General features: G+C 46.8%; 1 protein-coding gene and 1 long non-coding RNA gene across 6 annotated transcripts in view; one reads left to right on the top strand and one right to left on the bottom strand.

Moving 5' to 3' along the window:
• Positions 1-6,520: 6,520 nt before the first annotated feature.
• LOC118925627 (uncharacterized) lies at positions 6,521-10,594 on the top strand. The gene is made up of 5 exons (XR_008994298.1): positions 6,521-6,685; positions 8,064-8,490; positions 8,994-9,196; positions 9,398-9,501; positions 10,458-10,594. It is a non-coding gene; the product is annotated as an uncharacterized LOC118925627 (long non-coding RNA).
• Positions 10,595-11,197: 603 nt separating this feature from the next.
• The window catches only part of KIF13A (kinesin family member 13A), a 181,798-nt gene continuing 171,135 nt past the window's right edge, over positions 11,198-21,860 (bottom strand). For 2 of the 5 annotated variants that reach the window (XM_057493810.1, XM_057493811.1), the window contains 4 exons: positions 20,826-20,977; positions 20,212-20,316; positions 14,166-14,952; positions 11,198-12,535 (listed from right to left, as the gene is read on the bottom strand). In XM_057493810.1, the coding sequence (XP_057349793.1) occupies positions 14,170-14,952; positions 20,212-20,316; positions 20,826-20,977 (1,040 nt within the window). In that variant the 3' untranslated portion in view covers positions 11,198-12,535; positions 14,166-14,169. Of the gene's footprint in view, positions 12,536-14,165; positions 14,953-19,793; positions 19,836-20,211; positions 20,317-20,825; positions 20,978-21,860 lie in introns of all 5 variants that reach the window. The other 3 variants (XM_057493813.1, XM_057493814.1, XM_057493812.1) reach the window with 2 other exon arrangements.

Below are 21,860 nucleotides of genomic sequence, written 5' to 3'. Positions count from 1 at the left end.
CAATTAACCTCAGACCGTATACTAATTGCAGTGTCAGAGGTAAACAGAGAATCATGTTTATGCACCGAGATGAAGACAGCACTTGACCTGAGGGATTATACCAAAACAGGAGCTGAGAAGGGGAGAGGGATATATATTTTAAAAGCAGACCTCAGAATACTATTCAACAAATATTTTACTGTATTCTTGGCCGTATGTTCTACAGAGAGATGCATGATGGTGACGTAGATCCTGCCAGTCAGGGACAAGTAGAAATGGCTGTAGTGTCAATTTATTTTTAAGTGTTTTAGACAAATATTTATGAGATAGATTTCCTTTTGGAGACATGTATCACATGAAGGACTCCAAGCTGACATTCTCCATTTTAAACAGCATGTCAGGCAGAATAAAACTAAACGAGCATGGTCCCCACTCCGCAGGCTCAACGGAATTGCGATCACAATGCTCAACTAGGGAATGTGAGCACAGTTTGGGGGTGCCATTCCTTTCTTTGGATTTAAAATAAATTCTTCCATGTGAAAACCATCTTAAAAGAAGGTCCTGTGAAATGGACACTCTGGACAGAGATACAAAGACCTAAAGTTGCCACTGTTCCCAAGTAATTTCAGTATCTAAGTAGGATCTTTCAGAGGCAAGGAAGAGACCCAAGATTTAAATAAAGTAAGATTTAAAGCCTCCCCCCCTCTTACTAGTAACTAAGGGCATGAACGGATAGCGCTGTGGAGCACCCACAGCACATCACACACCTTGCTGGGTGCTTTACATGTTACCTTCCATCCTTACAGCGGGTCTTCTAGGGAGCAGTCTTTTTAAAACGAGAAGAGTTCAGTAGTCTGCTCCGAGCCGTACACCTGGCAGTCGGGAGGGATGGGCTCCGAACGCAGGTCTGACTGACTTCTAACGCTGTCCTCCTCTCACTACGCCGGGAGGCATTCTAGAACCTCCCACGGACAATGGGCGAATGGAGTGGAGCCTTGTGAGATGTTCAGGGAAGCCCGCTGACTTCCTGCCTCTTGTCACCCTGGTGCATCCAGCCGCTTCTCAGGTCGGGGCTTGGCAGGAGTTCTGGGGCCGAGGAGGGACCATGCTAATCAGAGTACACTGGGGGCTGTTCTGTGGGGCCCCAGACACCTGTGAGAGGCATCCTTGCAGGGATGCCAGGTAATAAATAAGACACCCAGTTAAGTTTGAATTTCAGATAAACAATGAATACTACTTTAGTGTAAGAGTGCCCTTGAGATTGCAGATGTTGCGTGGACAGCTTATTAGCTAAATCTGGCCACCCTGCTTCTGGGCCCCACTTCAGAATGTCTTATATTAGAGTCAAGAGTGTGTGTACATGGGAGTGACTTGTGACTCCACACACGGCCTCGGCTTGGAGTGAAGATTTCCGGGCTATTGGCCGGAATTGCCTGCACATTGCTCCCCCTCCCCCACTCCACCCGAGCTGCTAACTGGCTTCTCACGGGATGCCGCCCCACTTGGTCTGATGGTCTCCTAGTGCCCCAGACATGAATCTTGTGTCCACAGCTCAGGTGTGCTCTCAGTCATTATCAATTCCTCTAAAGATTTAGGTTTTTGGAGCACATTGAAAGGTTATTTCCTTTTCATGCTGGCTGACTCCTCCCCTGAGGCAATGAATACAAAAGTGTCCAGCAGTTTGAAAGGAGGAGAGAATAGAGCAAAGTATCCCAAGCAACCAACTTTCAAACATCCTCCAGATAAAAAAAAAAAATGAGGTCCTGACTTGGTTAGGTACAAACTTTTCCTTTCCACAGTCGTTCGTCCACGAATCTGTATCAGCATCAGAAGCAAAACATTTAAAACATGGATTGTGAGGCCCCACCCCAGACCTAAGAATCAGCAGGACTGAATTCAGCATTTCAGCAAACTCCACCTATTTTTCTTCCATACTCAGTCGCACCCATCCTCTGACCGCACTGGGAATGACTCCCTTTTCTTTCCCACATCTCCTGCTTTCCTTCCCTTTCTCTAACTAAAGCCTCCTTGCATGGAGTGGAAATGGAGCGTGGAGTTCTGGGTCCATCTTCCAAAGGGAGGGTAACCTGGAGGCCGAGAGGGTGTTAATGTGCCTCGTCTCCTCTTATCTCTTATCCCACTCGCCTCACCCTTTGCTGTCCTTTCCGTGTTCCAAAAAGATAATCTGAGTCTAAATGACCAAAAAGGGCCACGCTGATAATGGATCTCCATCCTGTGTCACATGCAAAACTCTTTCCCAGAGGCTGAAATGCAGCTTGATTCTCGTGGAGAAGCAACGTATCTAAGCATCCCAGTATTTCAAGGTTTGGCGACCCTTCCAGAGGAAAAGCCGAAGAACTATTAAGATATATTCCCCAGGTAGATAAACTACAAATAAGATTTTTAAATTGCTTGCACTGATTTGTTTAAATTATTATTAAACACCCTCTTAATGTATTTGGAGAGAACCGTTCACCATTTTTTTTAAAAAGGTGAATTCGGTTAGGTAGGATGTGTTAGGCTGGCTGATCACCGGCCTGTTTCATTCCAAAAGAAGGGGAGACGTGCTGAGCTAAGCTGGCGCCCCTAAAGGATTACATCCTGGAGAGGGTGGTAGACACCCTCCCTGAACACCACTCACAAGTAATGTTGGGAAAGACTCACCCCCGAAGATGGTCGTTGGTCTTTGTAAAAGTCAGTTCTGTTTACTGACTTGACTCAGCACAAAGTCACGTATTATTGAGGCAGAGAAGCGGGTGTAGCCTAGGCAGCTTCCCAGAATTCCTCGCGTTCAGGAGAGCGCGTGCAGCCCGGCTACTCACTCCACGGTCACATGACTGAGAATACATCTTTTCCTTTCGAGTTGGTGAAGCAGCAGTTCTCTCTTCAAAGCTGATGGGTCAAGAAATACAAGAGATGCCAGCTTTCTGCCGAGACTCTGCTAGAGCCGTAAATAAGGGACAAGAGTTTCCCGCGCAGGATGTAATTTTTTCCTGAAAGGTTCATATAGGATAGAATTAAGGATGAAAGAAATCAGACGTCACAGGTTGAAAGGAACTGTAAAGTTCTGCTTGACCAGTCCCAGGACTAACGGGCAAGGTAGTTCTTCAACTTGTCCTAGAAGTGCCATTCCAGTCGGGCTTTAGCATCTCGGGAAACGGTGGTCCACGCTGCCTGAGGGGCGGAGAGGGCCTGGCTGGTGGCAGCTCCTCTCCCAGTGGGAGTTGGAGGAGGGGAGGGCCGCCTGGGGAGGGCTTGCCTCTGGCCGCTCGCTGCCCCTCCGGGAGCCTGGGCGCGCCTGATTCTTCCGGAGGCTCCAGCAGCAAGTCTCAGCAGCAAGCGCTCTCTTGGCTCAAGAGGGGGTTGTCCCTCGATCCCTGTGTTGCCTTATATATTTTTACTTTAGACGGAGACCTTGCTCTTTGCGGTGGTTTGTCCAGTTGGCAGATCATTTTTCACATTCTGTTATTAATTCACTGGTTTCACTAGTTTTTATTGAGTTACTGTTGTGTTTTATTATAGAAAACCTACGCCCAGAAAGCTTAGTTTATATTCTCAAAGTCACAACTTTGTGACTTTATGATAGAATGCTATCTCCTCACTTAAATCCCACTGTTTTGACCCTCTTTGGGGTGTGTTTTTATTTGTTTTCATTGAGTAATTTTTACAATTCTTATTAGCCTTCTAATGTTTCTCTTTCCTTAGTGGCCACAAAGGATTGACAGCACCACGATGACAGGGGCGAAGAGAGGACTAACATGCCCCCTGCCGCCTGGCAGGCTCACCCCGGCATCTCATTCATGCCACTCGGTAAAGTATGTAGCATTGCCCCCTTTTATAGATAAGGAAATTGAGGCTTAGAGAGCTTAAATAACTTGCCTAAGTCCATTTGACTAAGTGTGAAGTATTAGAACCAGGTTTTGGACTCAGTTCTTTCTGCCTAAAGATCCATCAAGTTATACTGCCTCCCATGCCTCAAGCAGAATAAATTTGGTGTCTAAATGGCCACTTCACTCCAATTAGCTCTGCCCAGACTTTTCCTGCACTTCAAGGAGAAGCCTTTATATTGGCCGTTAGGTTATTGATCCTGAGTTTAATCGGCCAGAAGACAGTGACAATCCCCTGTAAGAGTTTCTCAAGTAACTCATGATGTCCACGTGCAGAATCACCTAGCTCCAGAGATGACTGAGGGGATTACCCCATCAAAGGTGTTACTTTGTTTTCAGTAGTGACAGAAGAGATGGCTGGCGCTCTATGGTCTCACCTCCTGGGACAGCTCTGATTGCTTGAAAATGTGGGTTGTGAAAGGCAAGTTTTGTTTTTTCCCTGAGAGCTTCCATTCATTGATCTGTACACTGAGAGCCACTTCTCATTCCAACTCCCCTTTTATGGCAATGCTTCCTACTATCTGCAGTGAACCAGTTCAGACCATATCATCCTCTGGGTTACGTGAGTCTTAAAACTGATCTCGGCGTTTGGAGTCCGATCCCCTTCTGTTCCCCAGGCGACCTCCTAGTAGACTTTAGGCCTTGGCTCAGAACATAAATTCCGTAGAGAGAGCCTTTGATAATCCCTCAGACCAGTGTGGGTTCCTCTTCCTATTCATGACCATAATGCACTGTACTTTCCCTTTGTACCACCTGTTCCATAACTGAGTCGTTGTGTGTTTGTCTCTGTGCTGCTGGTTTGTTCCCCCCTCACTGCCGGAGCTGCCCTGGGGCCAGTGTGAGCGGGACCCAGCCCGCCTGCCCTCGCCTCCTGCAGGACCGGGACACAGCAGCTCTCGGAAGTTACCTGTTGGATGGAATATATACAGATGTACATGATTCCTCCTTCTGTTCCAGGAACACATACAGGACCTCACGTCACATGTAGCTGTCGTGTCCTCTGAAGCTCCTCTTGGCTAAGATAATCTCTCTAACTAGTTTTACTTTGATGGTTTCGAGAAGTATGGTAAGGTATGTTACAGGCGCCCCTCCACAGGAATCCGCCTGCTTTTCTCATGACTAGACTGGGGCTGCGGGCTTATGGGAGGAAGCCCGCAGATGCTGTTTTCATCACATGGGGCCCGGGGTACAGATGGTCAACATCGCCCATCACCGCTGATGGTCACCTGGTCACCTGGCTGTGGTGCTGGAGGTGTTTGTCAGGTTTCTGCGCTGTGAAATGACTCCTTTTCTCCTTTTCCTTCCTCTTTAGAAAGAGGTCACTGTGCAGTTCACACCTACAGAGTGGGGAGTTCTGCACCCCCTTAATCTTACTTTTTGATTTGAGTAAGTTTATTTATTTCAAGTTTTGGGTTTTGTTGAAGAACGATACAACCCCGCTCTTTACAGAATCTGTTACCAGGGATGCTCCCACGTGTAGGTGAGAACTGGGTCTCATCACCCCAGAGGCTGGGGATCACCACCTGAAGGACGTGCAGACAGCAGAGCGTCAGGCTGACCGGGAGCTCGGAGGAAGACCCCTGCCCCCAGAGTCCTCTTCTCTGCTGGACACCCAGAAGCTAAGAGGTCAGGATGGCTTTCAGCCACTGCACAGGTCTTCTGAACGTGATTTAGGGACTAGCAGTCCGCTTGAAAGTCTTCATGGATTCGAAGCTCCGCTCCATCTCCTGGCCTGTGCGATCTTGACCAGCCGTAAGCTCTCTAACACTGAGTCTTCTCCTTTACAAACTGAAGCTAATGGCAGTACCTACCTCAAAGGGTTAAACGCTTCGGGAGACAACGAGGGAGTCCTTTACACTTAATTTCTTAACAATGACACGATGGGGGATAGTTGGTGGTACTGAATACCTGTCTTTCCGGCCCACAGACCATGTGACCCTCTGTGTCAGCAGCTGGCCTGCCTTCATGGGTGGGTGGTACTGTCTTGAACAACAGCTTAGCTTTCAGACGTCACTGAAGTAATAAGTAATCTTGAGGGCTGTGTTTTGCTGAATGAGAAAATAGTTTTCTTAATGCCTGTTGCCTTCTTCTATGTATCCCCAGCAAGGCGTGGAGGTCTGAGTGTTCGGTGATGAGCCAGAGCATGGAGGGCGCGGCTCGGTGGTACAGAGCGGTTCCTGTGCGGCAGGAGGGAAGGAGGCGGCGGCGTGAGGCAGGGGACGGGCGGAGAGGCCGGTCCAGGGGCAGGGCGCTCGCGCTCCGTCGGAGGAGGCCCGGGCCCCAGCCCTGCGTCTGGAGCAAGGCGTTAGGAAAACCACGGGGGCTGAGATAGTTCGAGAGGGACTGTGCGGCCGCCCGGGCCGGGGCTCTGCTGCCTCTTGCCGGTGTCGCCGCAGCCCCGCGGACGGGACAGCGGGAGCAGGCGGATGGCCCCAGAGAGCACCCCGCTCGTCCCACGGCGTGGCCGGGTCCCCGCGAGGCCCCGTGAATGGTGCAGGGGAGAGGCCAGAACTGCGGCCCGGGGGCTGCCCACGCTGGCAGGGCGTGGAGGGAAGTGTCACGGCAGGGGGCGGGGGGGCGGGGCTGCGGGGAGAGGGGCTGCAAGGGCTGCGGGGGGCAGGGCTGCGTGGGGGTGGGGGCTGCGGGGAGCAGCGCAGATCCGCCGGAAGCCGGGCCTGCCCCGCGCCAGTGCGGCCGGCCGGGGCGCGCGCTCGGCAGAGGGGGGTCGCCAGGTTCGCTGGGAGCAACTGCCTGCGAAGAGTTTCTCGGACGCACGGACCGTTACTGACCTCAGCGGCGGACGAAACCAGGACAGACAGGTTTGCGCCCAAAACTTGGCTGAGGAAAGTGGCTTGTCAACCAGAGGGCAGCAGGGGGCAGCAGAGCCCAGCAGACCGCAGGCGTCCACCCTTGGCAGGCCCACCCCTCCCCTCACCCCCAGGTCTTCCAGACCTGCCCTGGGGGGGCGAGGGGGTCGGGGGAGCAGAGCCCCAGGGCTGTTCGAGTTGACTGAGTATTTAACCTGAAAAAGTCTAATTTTAAACAGGAAGAAACTGTCCAGGATCCTTTTTTACATATCTGCATCATTTTTTGTTAGCTTACTTTTCATCTTAAAATGTTTTAGTTTTTAAACTCTTTTATAAATCCCTTTAAATTTCTTTTTCCAGTTATCTTATTTTGGATTTAAAGTTTCATTTTCAAGAGCTTTGAATCCCTTTTGCTTATTTCCAAACATTGGGATATATCTCACATTTTAATAAAATAATCCTGTCAGTATTTTTAGCAAAAAAAAAATCCTATATTCCTAAACTTCATTTGTTGGCAGTTTTATGTCTGAAGCTTATTATTCACATTGCCTACCTTAATAAGTGAAGATGTGTTTTTGAACATCCTAAGATTCATTTCCTATTTTGAGCAAAGCCATCAAATATTTATATTCGTGAGCTTGTGCCTCTAATGAAACAAATCTGCAAAGAATCAAGTGTGAAAATGTAACTACAAACAGAAGCATTATTGTTTCTAATCATTGGCCAGAACGAGGAATAGTAGTGCAGTTTATCAGCACAACACACATTTAGATAATCCTAGTATTTTCACATTTTTATTAGTATCTTTTTAGTCCATGGAACTGTGGCTTTTGTTTTGACCCTGTTTATAAATAAGCGTTGGATTCTTAAGGTCACTCCTCAGTTTCAGTTAGCTCTGCTACCTTTGGACAACACAGGTTTGAACTGCACGGGTCCACTCACACACAGATTTTTTCTCAATCAGTGTATTTAAAATATTTTTGGAGATTTGCAACAATTTGAAAAATCATTTTCTCTTCCCTACTTCATTGTAAGAATATAGTATATAATACATGTAACATACAAACTATGTGTTATGTTACTGTTAAGGCCTCTAGTCAACAGTAGGTTATTAGTGGTTAAGGTTTGGGGGAATCAAAAAGTATATGTGGATTTTCAGCTGCATGAAGGTTGGTGCTCTTTAATCCCATGTTGTTCAGGGGTTAACTGTACATCTACAAATTCCTAAATATTCCTTTTTTCAAAATAAAAGGCCTAATTCCCTCCCCTTCAGTAGGGGCTAGACTAGCGACTCACTTGTAATGAGTAGAATGTGGTAGCGGTGACCACATTCAAAGGGTGATTTCTGAGACTAGGTCATAAAAAGCATCGTGACTCGTTTGCTGTCTAGGACTGAGCGCTCGGGGAAGCCAACCGCCCTGCCGTGAGGACCGTTGAGCACCGTGGAGAGGTCTGCACGGTGAGGAGCTACCGGTTTGCTGGCCGTGTGAGTGGACCACCCCACAGGAGGGTCTGCCCAGCTCCTGTGAAGCCTTCAGAGGCCTGCAGCCCTGGCTGACACGGGCAGCAACCCCATGAGCAACTGCAGCCAGAACTACCTAGAACTGCCTGCTTCTGAATTCCGGTTCCACAGCAATTGAATAACAAATGTTTACTGTTTTAAGCTGCTGAGCTTAAGGGCAATGGATGACTGCGATGGATGACTGATTCACTAGCTGTCTCACGTATCTATTCCTCTACATATAAAAGGACCTAAGAGCTGTGGGTAAACTGGCATTCTCACATCACTAAGACAGCCCTACACAAGTGGCACTGAGGTGAGGTCTTCTATCCCTGTTCTCGGTGAATTGCTCCATGGGCAGTCACTGCGGCCAAGTATTCTGACTCTAGTGGATTGGCTTATTTGTGATTGACCTACACTAAACAAGTGTGATGCAAATTCAACAAGGATGACTGACGACATGATGGTGTGGCTTTTGACTCAAATCTATTAAGACTTGTAGTCAAAGAAAAACACATTAGCTCTGCTGTGATATTCCCATGAACCCATGCAAGCAGTAACAGGTGAGAACATCTCTGTGGGTGGTTCAGACAGAACGCTGAGGAAATCGGGGCCCAACATAACTGTGTAAAACACAATGTTTTCCAGCTTTAAAATCTAGTTAGAAGTGTTTTAGGGACTGCGACCTGGTCACGTTGGTGCCCTCCTCGAAAACCAAACTGGACCCTTTTATCCCCTCTTCAAGTTGATCTTCCTCCAGAGACTCCAGTTTCAAAACTTACCTTTTCCTTTGAAAAACATTCATTGTTCTATTATCAGCCTCACGCTGTCTTCATGCATCGGGTCGCATAAGGATTTGGCAGTCCCTTTCTCAGGGATAACATGGCCCTGAGACCTCAGCTCCAAGACGGTGGCGGCCGCAAGCCGGGCTCGGTACAGCCTTCCGAGAATTACCTGCAACACCATGGGAACCCACGAGCCCGTGGGGGGGAGGGTCACTGCTTTTCCAAGAGTACACAGAGGTAAGTATGTGTCCCCAAATGTCTGACAGGTACAGACTTAAATTTTATTTTAACTTAAATTAACTCACTGTACTCTGGAGAAAAAAGACCGTTAAGTGGCACTCAAATTAACGATAACCTTTCCTTTCACTTCAGGGGATTAGAAACAAATGAAAAGCAGGTTAAGTTTAAGATTTTTTATTTTGTTCTCACTTCTGTCAGCCCCAGTTCACAACGTAATAAGGGGCAGAGCTCACCTCCTCGCATCTGCATGGAGTCCTCTTCATTCCAGGGTCCCCACCGGCAGGATGCCCTGGGCCCCACAGGTACCTGGTGGGATGCTGTTGGGCGCTAGGGAAGACTGCCTTTCCCCCAGATTAGGAGGAAATCTGAGGTGAACTACTGTATTTTACAGCTTGCCTTTTTGCTGGTTTTCTAAGGAGGTAGGCTTGGCATTACAGAAGGACACTTGTGCTAGCATTACTGTACTAAGTTCAAGGCTGAATTCAGAAATCTCAAATGATTGTGTACCAGTAGCATCCTTTTCTGTTTTTAACTCTTGGTCCAAAAAAAGCAAGGAGTCTTATTCAATTACACCTTCTCTCAAGGCTTTTTACTTATATGACCAGGAAGCTTTACCTTTTAAAAAAATAGAGATTAATCATGTCATTAGTTGTCTTTTTTTCTTACATAGTTCTCAGGCTCAAATATTATAATTTTCAAAATAAGCATTGGCTAAAGCAAGAGGATTTCGTAGAAGACAGTATCTTGCCCTTACCTAACCTTAAAGGTACTTTTATGAACAGTTATTCTTCCCATAAGTTGGTGCCCTAGAAACAAAGTTAAATTTTTGCAGTGATAACATGCGTGTCCAAATAACTATAAACAAGTGGGGTAACACTAGTAATACTGTACTTATGAATTAACTGTCAAGCACACACCTGTATTTGACTACCCAGTGCGTCCCAGAACCGGTCCGCTCTTCCGGCCTAAGGCCCACACCACCCGGGGCCAAATGCCACGGGTCTCAGGCTAGTGAAGGGAAGGATTATTTACTCATCTGGGCACGAACTCTTTGCAGTTGCCATTTATTTAAATATTAAATAGCTGTTCTCCCCAATCCCATTTTATAAAATTCAAACGATTTGGGGTCCCCCTACTTTCTCCTGAAAGTCTACCTAAGACACTCTTTGTCCTGAGTGGCTAGATTTAATTATCTCTTGAGGCTTCTGATTTTTTCTGAGAAAACTCTGTGATGTGAGATTCTCTCGATCGTTCCTAGGTAAACCTTTCATCCTACATCCTAAGCTCCCTTCAGCCACGATTTCACGGGTGGCGGGGCAGTGCCACCTGCTCTCGGTTTGTCTGAGCACCGTGAACACGTGTAACACGCCGTGTCCTCTGTGCTGACACCCCGCCCCGCCCCAGCGGTGGTCAAGCTGGACCTTGGGACTCACCTCCGCCCTTCTGCTCCCGTCCCGCCGCGACCCGTCGCCAGACACAAGACGGACAGGGGCGGTGATGGACGTGTGCGCCGAACCACAGCTCCGCCACCCTCCCCTCACTAACCTCTCCATCTGTTTTCCATTCATGGAACCCTTAAGAGCAACAGCCCCTACGGCGGGCTGGTCGATATCCAATGCTGGGAACCCTGGCTGGTACACAGGAATCCCTCCGTGGGCGCTGGCTGGGATACTAGTGTTTAAGCGACAGGGACAGGCACACACACACATACGGCAGAATGGCAGTTAGTGAAGACAAACGAATGATGTTTTAAAATCTGAATTAGACAGTTTGTATTCTAAAACACAAAATCTGTACCAATTAAATACAGTAAGTTGAAAGGGGATATAAATTACAGTTTTTCTTTTTTTAAACAGACAATAGTAAAATACCACAGTCAGCTCACTATACACAAAAATCAGGAACAGCAGCAGCTTCTCATTAAAGTCTCCAATATCTTACTCATTTACTGATGCTAAGAACTTCAAGAAAAAAAGGTACAGCAGGCTGTACACACTCTCTCTCTCAACCCATTTATTGCTGTACATCCAGACCAATTAATTGTACAGGCATCTACAGAATAGGTACATGAAGTAGTTTTGTAAGAGTTTCCACACACATAATCCTTCAGTACCTCCATCAGTAGGAGAATCTCACAAATGCAGATACAGACAGCAGGGTCACTTGTATTCACTCGTCTCCTGCAAACACGGTGAAGTGGGCACCTGTGAACTTTGCAGCTCGTCCCATCTCTTCAGCATTTTCCAGAATTTATGTAAAATAACAGCGAAACCACACCACACCACAATGAAACCTACCAACCCGAACCAAATCCACAGAAAGACAGAAATCGACACCCGCCTCCCGTCCCACCCACAACCGAACCAGCTCTTGGTATGTCCCTGTGCTTCCTTAGGGTAATACTGCTCTCTCTGTCCCACCGCCTGGCGGGCAGCCCCGAGGTATAAGGGGTGCTGGGGTCCGAGCCGCAGGCTGTCAGCCGTTCTATTACATCATCAAGTCAGCAGGTGGCGGGCCAGGCGGAAGACCAGGCAATACATCTGTGAGTGGTCAGTGTGCGTATGAACAGGGGACAGAGAACCGCAGCGCATGGCCTGCTGGCTGAGGGGCGCGTGGCAGCAGGCTGCTGTCGAACACATATGTACACGTAAAACGAGTGGACAGCAAAAGCGCTCAGTCTTATATAAGTTCTTTGGTTCTAAAGAACAGCATTCTGCAACCTTTTCTGCAAACGGGTTTGCAACCTCATTCTCAGGCATTACATCTTTTTCATCTGCTCGTGTGTTAAGAGATCACCCAAGCTACTCTGTAACAAAGTCCAGTACCTTATGATTTTCTACAAACCACTTTCATCTGCATTTTAGTGCGCAGTCTTGTCTGTCTCCCGACACTATAGATACAATTTCATATACATAATATATATTATTTATAAAAAAAAATTAGAGCATTGACTCCAGATTCTACAGTAAGAACTAATTAAAAATGTACAAGTATAAAGTCTGTTTGAATCTGTGGAGGTTTCTACACAGTGGGAGTATGTAGTAAGTGCAAACAAAAATACTGCCACTTAATTGATCCAGGATTTTCGGTTCCCTGGCTTTCTAGAAAAAGCAGAGGCTGCTGATTCACCGGAGTGACAAAGTGCTGCTTCTCCCAACACGGGAGAGGAAAGGAGGTGGCCCAGGAAGTACGTGGCTTCTGAGCCCTGGTCTGAGCTCTGGCTGGGCTGCAGCGTGTTGTAAAGACGGGGGCTGGTGCTTCCGCAAGGTGGCCGGAGGAAGATGCCGGGGCCCCGGAGGAGGTGCTTGCTGCCTTCCACCGGGCGGCCGAGCTCCCCTGGAATGCAGAGGAGGTGAGTTCAAGCAACTGTCCCCAACTTCCCTCCCCACCCGCAGGGACCCCCTCAGCCAGACCACATCCACCCCACGCCAACCCCACCCAGGCGCTCTTCCTACAGGGACCCACAGGATCCAGTCTGTTGTGGAATCCAGTTCTAGAATGTATACAATTCATACATTTATACAAAGGAGAAACCCAGCCCCCGGGCAAAGCCTCTAGGGAAAGTAATGACAGAAGATGGGGAGTTAAAGTGAAAAACTGTTCTTTCTGTTTTTAGGGTACTTCAGTGCCTAAAAAGTTCTCAAATTTAACACTGTCAAAACAAAACCAATTTAACTAAAATACTAAAGCAATTTTTCTTAAAAACAGAAATCTCCATAACCCTACATTATCCTGACACAACAAACATTTTTCTACATTCCACTTAAAACAAGACCTCCAGCCGGGACATGCTATTCTTGAGACTTTCAGAAGCAAAAACCATGCCCTGTCCCTGTTTGCTGGGTTCTGGATAATCCAGCAAATGGCACACGAGGCGGGGTTCTCGTCCTCTTCCCTCCGTGGGCCACACAGCCGCGTTCGGTTTGCAGGAACAGCAGGAACAGAACAGTTGGCGTCGTTCTCAGGCTGCGGGAAGAAGCCTTTCCCCGACTGTGACGTGGGTGCTCAGGCTCTGGCCCCCCGTGGGCGTCGGCCACGCGCCGAGGTGCTCAGGGCGAGTATGCAGGGCAGGGCGCGAAGCCCGGGGGGCTGGGGCGGTGGGGGGCGCCACCGACCCGGAAGGCGCCTGACGAGCTCGGCCACCCGGCCTCTTTCCAGTCTCGCCAAGTCCTGGCGCTCCCGGGCCCTGCGGAGCCGTGGCTGGGGCAGGGGCCAAAACCGGCACCGTGAGTGGGAGGAAGTGATGGCGCCCAGGCGCTCAGCAGCAGATGATCTCTTGCTGCTAAAATTTGCTATTTTCCTTAGGATGTTAGCAAAGATCCATTTTGTTCCAATATGAAAATTAAACATGATAAACTAACCTGGGCAGCTTCCAAAGGCCAAACTTCGCTCCCTCCAGGAACTCACCTGTACTTCCCCGAAATGCTTTAGCTGCTGGCACCGAGTGACTGTGTTTTATCAGTTCTGTGCTGCCTGTTCCCCCCTTGCATGTATCTGACAATTGCTGAAATGATGTGATTTAATTGGAAGTGTTTTTTCTTAATGATATGTAAAATAACGGTGTATCTATAATTAAAGGAATCACAGATTTGATGAAATATAGTAGATGCTACCAGAACACCCGGTGGCAGCCAGTAATGAAGCATTTCAGGGATGATTTGAAACTGATTCTTATCCAAGTGAATGCTTGCTTCAACACCAACCCCATGCCAGTTAGAAAAGCCACTGGGCCCCTGTAGTTCACAAGATCTGCTCTGAAACTCTGCAAGCAGACGTACAGACTCGCTCCCCGCAGAGCCGGCCGGGCAGCAGGAGAGCTTGCTCCCCTGGGGGCCCCTCTTCCCTGTCAGAAACATCTGGATGGACCTTTCCTACTAAGTCCCTGTGAGGAAGGGCCTCTGGGGTTGGTGTGCAGTGAGGCTCCCCGATAGCACAGAACCTAAAGGACTGCCTCCGGGAGTGTTACCTGGTCACTCTGCTGAGGGGTGCAGCTGGCCGGGGTCCTGGGGCCCATCCGAGACACTCTCACTGTCCATCTCACCTGGGAGGGGCCTCCTGCTCAGAAGTCCTTCGACAGAAGAATCTGTCAGACCGTCAAAACCTGCCCCATCTGACACGCCCATAAACTCTGTGAAGGAATGGTCCTCCAGGGTGGTGGTGATGTGTTCCACGGCCACCTCCCTGGGGCAGAACTCTCGGGCTGGCGGGCCGTTTCTGCTGGAGTGGGCCTCTCGCTCTGAACACGAGCCAGTCCTGCGGAGTATTCTGGGGCTCTGCTCCGGGGTGCCTTGGGGTGATGCGCCCCCTTCGGCTAAGGCACTGTTTTCCTTGAGCGGCGCCGTGATCACCGTATCCTTCACCAAGCCTCTTTCTAGCTCTGCTGACTCTCTGTTTGAGGACAGTCTGAACTCTTGCACGAGCGCCAGTCCAGAATGCTCGCTGGGGTCTGCGTCCCTCGCCTGAACGGCTAGCTGATCTGAGCTGTCACTAGAAGGGACCACCATGTCGGACAGGGTGGCATTGGAGGCACTGTGGGAAAAGTAGCCACTGGTAATACTGCTGGTGGTAGGGCTACGGGACACTTCTTTCTCCAAGGCCCTCGAGTTCGTCAAATCTGCTTTAGAAGAGAACCACTCCCTATTCTCCAAGGTGGCATTGTAAACACTGAAGTCGGCAAACTCCTCAGGTACATAAGGCTGTGAACTTAGCTTCCTGTTCAGAGCCTCGGGATCACTTTCCTCCTCCTCGGAGTCCTACAGAGGTGAAGCAAAGGCAGTCGTTAGTTCCCCATAGCAGCTGTATGGCTGAAGACAAATTGTAAATACATTGCTATTAAAGGCGGTCAAGTTCACGCGTTCTGTGTTTTCCTTTCTGGTTTTGGTCACATCTTGTCATCAGTTTGGACACAGACACATGTTTCTCAGAGATCTGCGAGTGGACACCCACCATCACCTGAATGAAGCACACTCATTTCTTCTGTGCTCACTTAATGCTAATTAGAAACCTTTGCTTCCCTGATTTAAAAGGATGGAACTGACGCGCAGGGGACTTGTAAGTAGTCATTCATGATGAGTGCTCAGTAGCGACGGTCTCCCTTTTTAAATTAAGCCAGCAGAGGGGCGGCCAGAGGCAGACGGAGAGCCTGCTGCTTCATTTGGTCTTAACAGTCCTCACTTTGGAGACCAAGTGCAGATACGTCAGGTTATCTGTGAAAAGTTCCTGAGCTATTTTATGGGGAAAGAGGGCAGTAAAATAAAGACCCCAACATCAAAAGGTCAAAGAACACAATTTCAGCACCCATTCTCAGTATTATATTAAACGTTGTAAAGCAGTAAGATACAAACAATCAATATGACAGTTACCTAGGGTGTTTGAGAAACAGGGCTAGAGAATTTGCCGAAAGGTGAGGAAGACAGTGAGATTTAAATGAAAATCTCCTTCGTCAAATAGTGTTTGAATTTGGTTTATAAAGATTGGTAAATATGCAAAAGTGGGTGTTGATCAACAACTCAATCTCTCCCCGAATGAATGATTCTTTCATATTTGGGGGAAAGCAATGTAACATACATGGCTATTTTATGTTCAAATAAAATAAACGGTAGTACTATCTAGTCATTTCTAATTAACCCCACAAACACCTAATGACTTTGTAAATATTCCTTTTCTCTTTTAAAACAAGACCTTCATTCAACAAATACTCATTAAGCCATTGTCCTAAGAGCTGCGAACACCAATGTTGAGCAAAGACAGGCACGGATGGCCCTGCCCTCGTGGCGTTAGGACTGTGGGTCTCTGTGGGTCTCTGTGGGTCCCTGTGGGTCCCTGTGGGTCCCTGCTCTTCGAGAACCATCCTGCTTGGATGGATGGAAGTTCATTCAGTGTAACCACAGGGTGATTGTAACGACCTGGAACAAAACATTAACCTTGCACATTAAAGTGTTATTTCAAGAGAGGGGATGGGAGAGGCGGAAGGGGAAAGAGGATCAGGCGGGGGAGGAAGAGCCCCATGCTCCAGTGACGCGGCAGGGGGTAGTTCATAAAGCACGTAAATGTCATCTGCTGAATCTTGTAGTAATACTTGCCTTTGTATCTCATAAGATGCTAAATCTAAAACACAGCTTAGTGCTCTTCAGGGCTTCTTAATTTTAAAATAACTTGAATATAAATCATTTAAAGGCATCAGCAGTCTTAATTCTTTAGCTCTTAATCAAAGTGCATATCAAATATCAGTGATAAATTTCCAGAAATTAGCAAAATAAAAATTTTGTCAACACTAATCCTACCATCTTACCTTCAGCTGCATTCTAAATTAAGTATCACTATTAAAAAGGGGTGTGGGGTAGAGGATTATTTCCTTGGCACTGGGGGTAATATTTGTCACCGAACATAGATCAGAAAGATTGTCTGAATCAGTAGCCTTCGGCTATATTTTCTAGATTTTCTACTTGACTCAAGGTTGAATTTCAAGTGTTAGTATGGTATTTCCTTTTCATGTAAGCTGACAACTGTAATTCCCAAGGCCAAGAGTCCCTGATGGAAATTTATTACTACAAAATTAGTTGTACAAGGAAAACCAAATTTGAATATGGAAATTAGTAATTTGGAGCCCTTTTTATGCCTGCAGTTATTTCTGAAGACTGAATGAATGCCTGTTGCACTCCTAACCAGCTTCGCTGAGTGAAATATTCAATCATGAGATCAGTGTGCAGAAATAGGTACACGTTTATCAAATTCACAGGGATAAAAAATTATTCCTAAAGGATTAGAATGACTTGAGTAAAACTGAAGTGTCTACAAAACCCCAAGAGATTAAGTTCCACCCAGGATCAGGACACAGTCATGCACCTGGGGTGTAACTAGGTCAGGGGCTGACCCAGAGAGAAAGGTTACAGGAGTAGGGACTACTGATTCCAGAAAAAAGAAAATGAGTAGAGATTAAACACTTTCTAACATGTAAAAGGAGACTGAAAGTTTAACAAGTTATTGCTTCCAAGGAGAAAAGAGAGGACTTACTTGGCTTAAACTGCATGTAAAGAGCATTTGCTTAGACTTGTTATTCCAAATATTTACCACTGTGTCTTATAGGAGCCTAATCTAAGCACCTTCCTAGGACGTCTTAAGGACAAAAAGGATTAAAACCCTACCTAAAGGCAGAGCGTGGAGTCAAGTTCCCGAGCTCTCTACAGCTACAGTCTTTAAGACTGGATTTTTGTGAGTTTGTTTATGCAGTTGATATTTACCTATAGACAAAACACTTAATTTTCTGGTGGGATCAAAATCCACAGTAAAGCTGTGACTCTCGGCCAGGAGTTACACTTGATCAAAGTCATTTTCACTCCTACTGTAATGGATCTGTGTCACCTACCAGAGAGGGTCTCTGCTTTCAAATGGACTCTAGGGGCAGAGGGGCCCCAGCACCTCTGTCCATGGTACCATGGGGGCGGGGGTGACCCTTTCGAGAACAGCAGCAGAGCAACTGAAACTGCTCTACCTTGGGAGCACCTGGATTCATTGGGTTTGGCCCAGTTTTGCTGAGGGATGGGGCCTTTGTTCTCATATTCTCATTAACTGGGGGACTGTGGGCACATCACTCAACAAGTTTTTTGTTTCTTCTGTAAAATGAGAGAAATAAACTATATGCTCTCTATGCAAGACCTAAGAGAGGGAGAAAAGACCTTTCTGCTCTTCTCTCTACTTGACTTAAAAAGAGAGACTCCGAAGGCATATTGCTGTCTTTATCTTATTCATACAAGACATTAAGCACATTTGTGTGTCTACCCAACTTGGTCAGACAACACAATACTGCTTTAAAATCAAGCAAAGCTGTATTTACTATATTGTCTGTGAAATTACAGGTTACTTTGGTAATTAGATGGGCTAAAAAGTAAAAGGAACAATGCCTTGATACTGCTTCTCAAAAATGATTTCAAACTCCCTTGATTAGAATGAACCACTGATTCACCCTCTGATTTTTCTAGAGTGGAAAAGGAAGTGAATAAGGAACAAAGCAATAAAAAGAGTTTATTTCCATTTATAGGATGAGAAATAAAATTAACTTCTCAGAAGAACCTCAGATCAAGCAAATAACACTATACCCTTAAAATCAACCAGAACATCTAGACAAAACTGCTATCTGAAATAAACAGTTTGGTGATTTCAGAGAAAGAGTAACTCACTAATTCAGACTTTTCTTCTTTATAAAAAATTTTTGCTTTTGTTTTTTCGAGCCAGATTTTGAAGGAGAGCCGAGACAGAGCTCCCTAGTAAGAGCCCAGTAAGAACAATGGGACCGTCCAGTCCTCCTCAGCGGGCTGTCCGTGAGGTGCCCAGTCACAGTCTCCATGCTGCTTCAGAGGTCCCGGGTCAAGAGAGTTTGGTTCTATCTGACTCTCTGCTAGCCAAGTTCTGAGATGAGTGTTACTTGAAAATATTGAAAGGAAAGGAAAGAAAATAACTAGGAGGGAAAGCGTGGACAATGACACTACCTGCTGGGCAGCCCAGAAGGGGCCCTAAGCAGACTTGTAGTGCTGTGTCCTACCAAGTGATACTGTTAAATAGGTATGAATTGAGTGGCCCTGCCCCACAGTGGAAGGTGCCATGTCAAAGCAGGTCCGATCAGCCAGAGAGCCAGAGAATGAGAAGGTGTAACCAGCGAGCCGCTGGGCCTGTGCAGCCTAGGCTGCAGCCCTTGTTAAGTAAGCAGGGGAGGCCAAGTAAGTCACTGAACAGCTCATAAGGTTGGGAGAGAGGAAGGGATGGCTGCTGATGTCCACCCTCTTCTTCAGCAGGAACTGGGATAGGGACTTTGGGATAGAGGGACAGGGAGGACACAGATGCAAAGGAGGGGAGAGGGACAGAGAGGGGAGGGGCAAATGGCGCCTTCTCTTCTTCCCCCAGAGGACAGGAGGAATGGGCCACTTGGATCTCACTAGCACCTGGGCATGCAGGTGGGTGGCCAACTGCAAATCCAGGTCACATTCTAGTTAGTTTCACACAATGTGCGTTAGCAGCATGTTCCAAAACTGTTGCAGGACGTCACACTAAGGACCCTTTGGATGGTCTGATGTGGTGTAACTGGGAAAGCCAACTTCCTATACTCTGCCCTCGGATGGGTCAGACTGCGGGCAGACGTAAACAGCAAGCAGCCCCCTGTCGCTGCAAGCTGCATCACTTTTTTAAAGCCTACGAAGCTACAAGGGAGTGAAAGCTGAGATACAAAATTAGAGAACTGTTTCCAGGGTTTTCTTTTTTTTAACAGGGGCATCACTTATAATCCACAGTGCCTGGTATACAGTGTTTTAAAAACAATCCCTCAAATTTGCAATTTGAAAACCACTGGAGAATGAGGTTTTACAGGTAGTTTCGACCTACCTATGGTCAAACACAGATAAGCCGTCCTGCAAAGATAACAGACACCAAGGGAGTTGGAACACCTTTCACCAGCAAAGTAAAAAAGGCCCCCTGAGACGTAGCAATGATGACGATGGGCAATGACGAACTGCACTGCGGCTACAAACTACAGACTAATTTGGCAATAGCAGGCAACACAAAAAAGCTTCCCAACACACCCACAGCTAAATGCATGATTACTTACTCCAAGTAAGTGCAATTCCTCTAGGTAGATTAACTTCAGAATCTGGGCAATATGTACAGGCACATTAGAAAGATTCAGTATTAGTCACAGTGATCTTTTTGTTGCATTCTTAAGAAGACTAGAATCATTAAAAGTGCCTTTTCTCCTTTTTCTAAACAAATTTATACTAAGCTAAATAAATTAATAAAATTGAATGAATCCTTAGGAAAATCACAGATCACAGCCACATTCATGCAAAATTTCATTACTGATGGCCACATTTTTTTTAAAAAAAGCAAAGACCTAGCACGTATCTTAATTTCTCCTGAAATTAAGCACGTGTCTACATCACAGAGTCACCAAAGAGCTGGACGATTGTCCTTGAAAGCTCCTTAAACCCACCACCAGGCAGTAGGATGGAAATGGGTCCAGAACTTACAATCTTCTTGTCACGTTTGCTATTGTGTTCTACTGAAACGCTGCTGCCATTGCTTCCTGAGGGCACAATGCAGCCAGGGTTACGTGCCTGCGACGGAGGCATGCTCTGCAAAGGTTAAGACACACAGACGCATTATGTACAGGAGACGATGACAGCCAAAATCCATGCTAAGTACATGCAAGTTAGCAAAGCGTCGCAAACACTTCTGTTACATGTGTGCGGGGCAGCAAACAATTTTGTAGGCTGGAGTTAAACTGCTGATGACATTGGACAAGCCTACACCCATTCTGTAGCAGTTAGCATTCTCGCTTTTGTGAAATTAAAACAAAATAAAGCCTTTATTTTCAAAACACCTAAGAGGGAACATCTCTTTCTCACTTGAAGGATAAAAGAAAAACACTTAGAAAAGCCATAAACACAAAGAAGACGACAGCAATGACAACAAAAAAATTCTACCATGGCCTGTGTGCTTGAGAAAGAGGTATCCCAGAACTGAAGCACGGAGCGATAAACCCTTGCGTGTCTGCGTGCGCCTGTTAATGCAGACCGCTCCTCCTCCACAGGCACGAGGACGCCCTTCTGTTTCACTCAGTACACGCAAGCCAAGTATTTACCTCCTGACCCAGAAGAGGCCTTGCTTCGATGGCCATCCTTTTCTTATGCTCCTCTTTTACAGGCATTAGGGGTTTGAAAAACTTTGGCGGCTGAGTAGAGAATGCTTTGAAAGGGCTGACTGTTAAGGCATGAGGAGTCTCTGGCGTACAACCTGCAGAAGACAAAAAGGCGTGGGTTCACAGGCATGCAGAACTTCACCCCACCCAAAGGAAGCACGGAGGTCAGCGAGCCACAGGAATACCTGGCAGCACAAAGAGACCAATAGGCCAGCATTTGGCTAAGTATTCAAAGACATGCAGGCAAGACTGGAGACGTGTCTACATCACAGAGTCACCAAAGAGCTGGACAGAATCAAAGAAAGCAGAAACCACATATTTTGCCCTCTTCTCCGGACCCAGCGTAAGGGCCACTTACCAGACCGATTTCAGCTCATGCCGTTTCTCTGAACCCTCAGAGCCCATACTGTCTTTACATGCAGTGGGGTCCTGTATCGCTTAATGCCTTGTTCTCTATGTCTCTCATTTCTATAGTTAGATTTTAAGATCTAGAATGGCACCTTTTGTATCTTTCACTCCATACAGCAGGTAGAGGCCCAATTAATAGTCAAAGAATGAATAATGTGTAGATTTTTCTTGCCAGCCCTGTTTTCCCCTCAAGCCACTCTCCTCCATGTAACTAAGGAAGGACAACTGTTCTTTCCTGCTTTGGCTCATTTTCTACCTTTATGGTCCTCTTTTCCTCTTTTCTTTTTTCCCAATTCACTGCTGCAACAGCATTTAGTAGGTAAAATATAAGGTGTTAAGGTAACAGAGCTGATCTATACATCCAAAGAATGCTGTTTCTTTCTTTGGATATGTACAGGGCACTGGGAGATTATATATTTCGGAAATAATGTTGTCACTGATCAAATTCATTTCTGCTATCATCTTTGAAATTGCTTTAGGAACCAGAGACATGATCTCCTAAAAAATCCTTTAATTTGAGTACAAAAATATGACAAAGGTAGATATTCTTTTGGTGAAGAACAAAGTCTA

Source organism: Manis pentadactyla, chromosome 16 (genome assembly GCF_030020395.1).
Source record: "Manis pentadactyla isolate mManPen7 chromosome 16, mManPen7.hap1, whole genome shotgun sequence".
NCBI classification, from domain to species: domain Eukaryota; kingdom Metazoa; phylum Chordata; class Mammalia; order Pholidota; family Manidae; genus Manis; species Manis pentadactyla.
The sequence above is the reverse complement of the archived record's forward strand: the minus strand, read 5'-3'. Positions and strand labels throughout refer to the sequence as shown.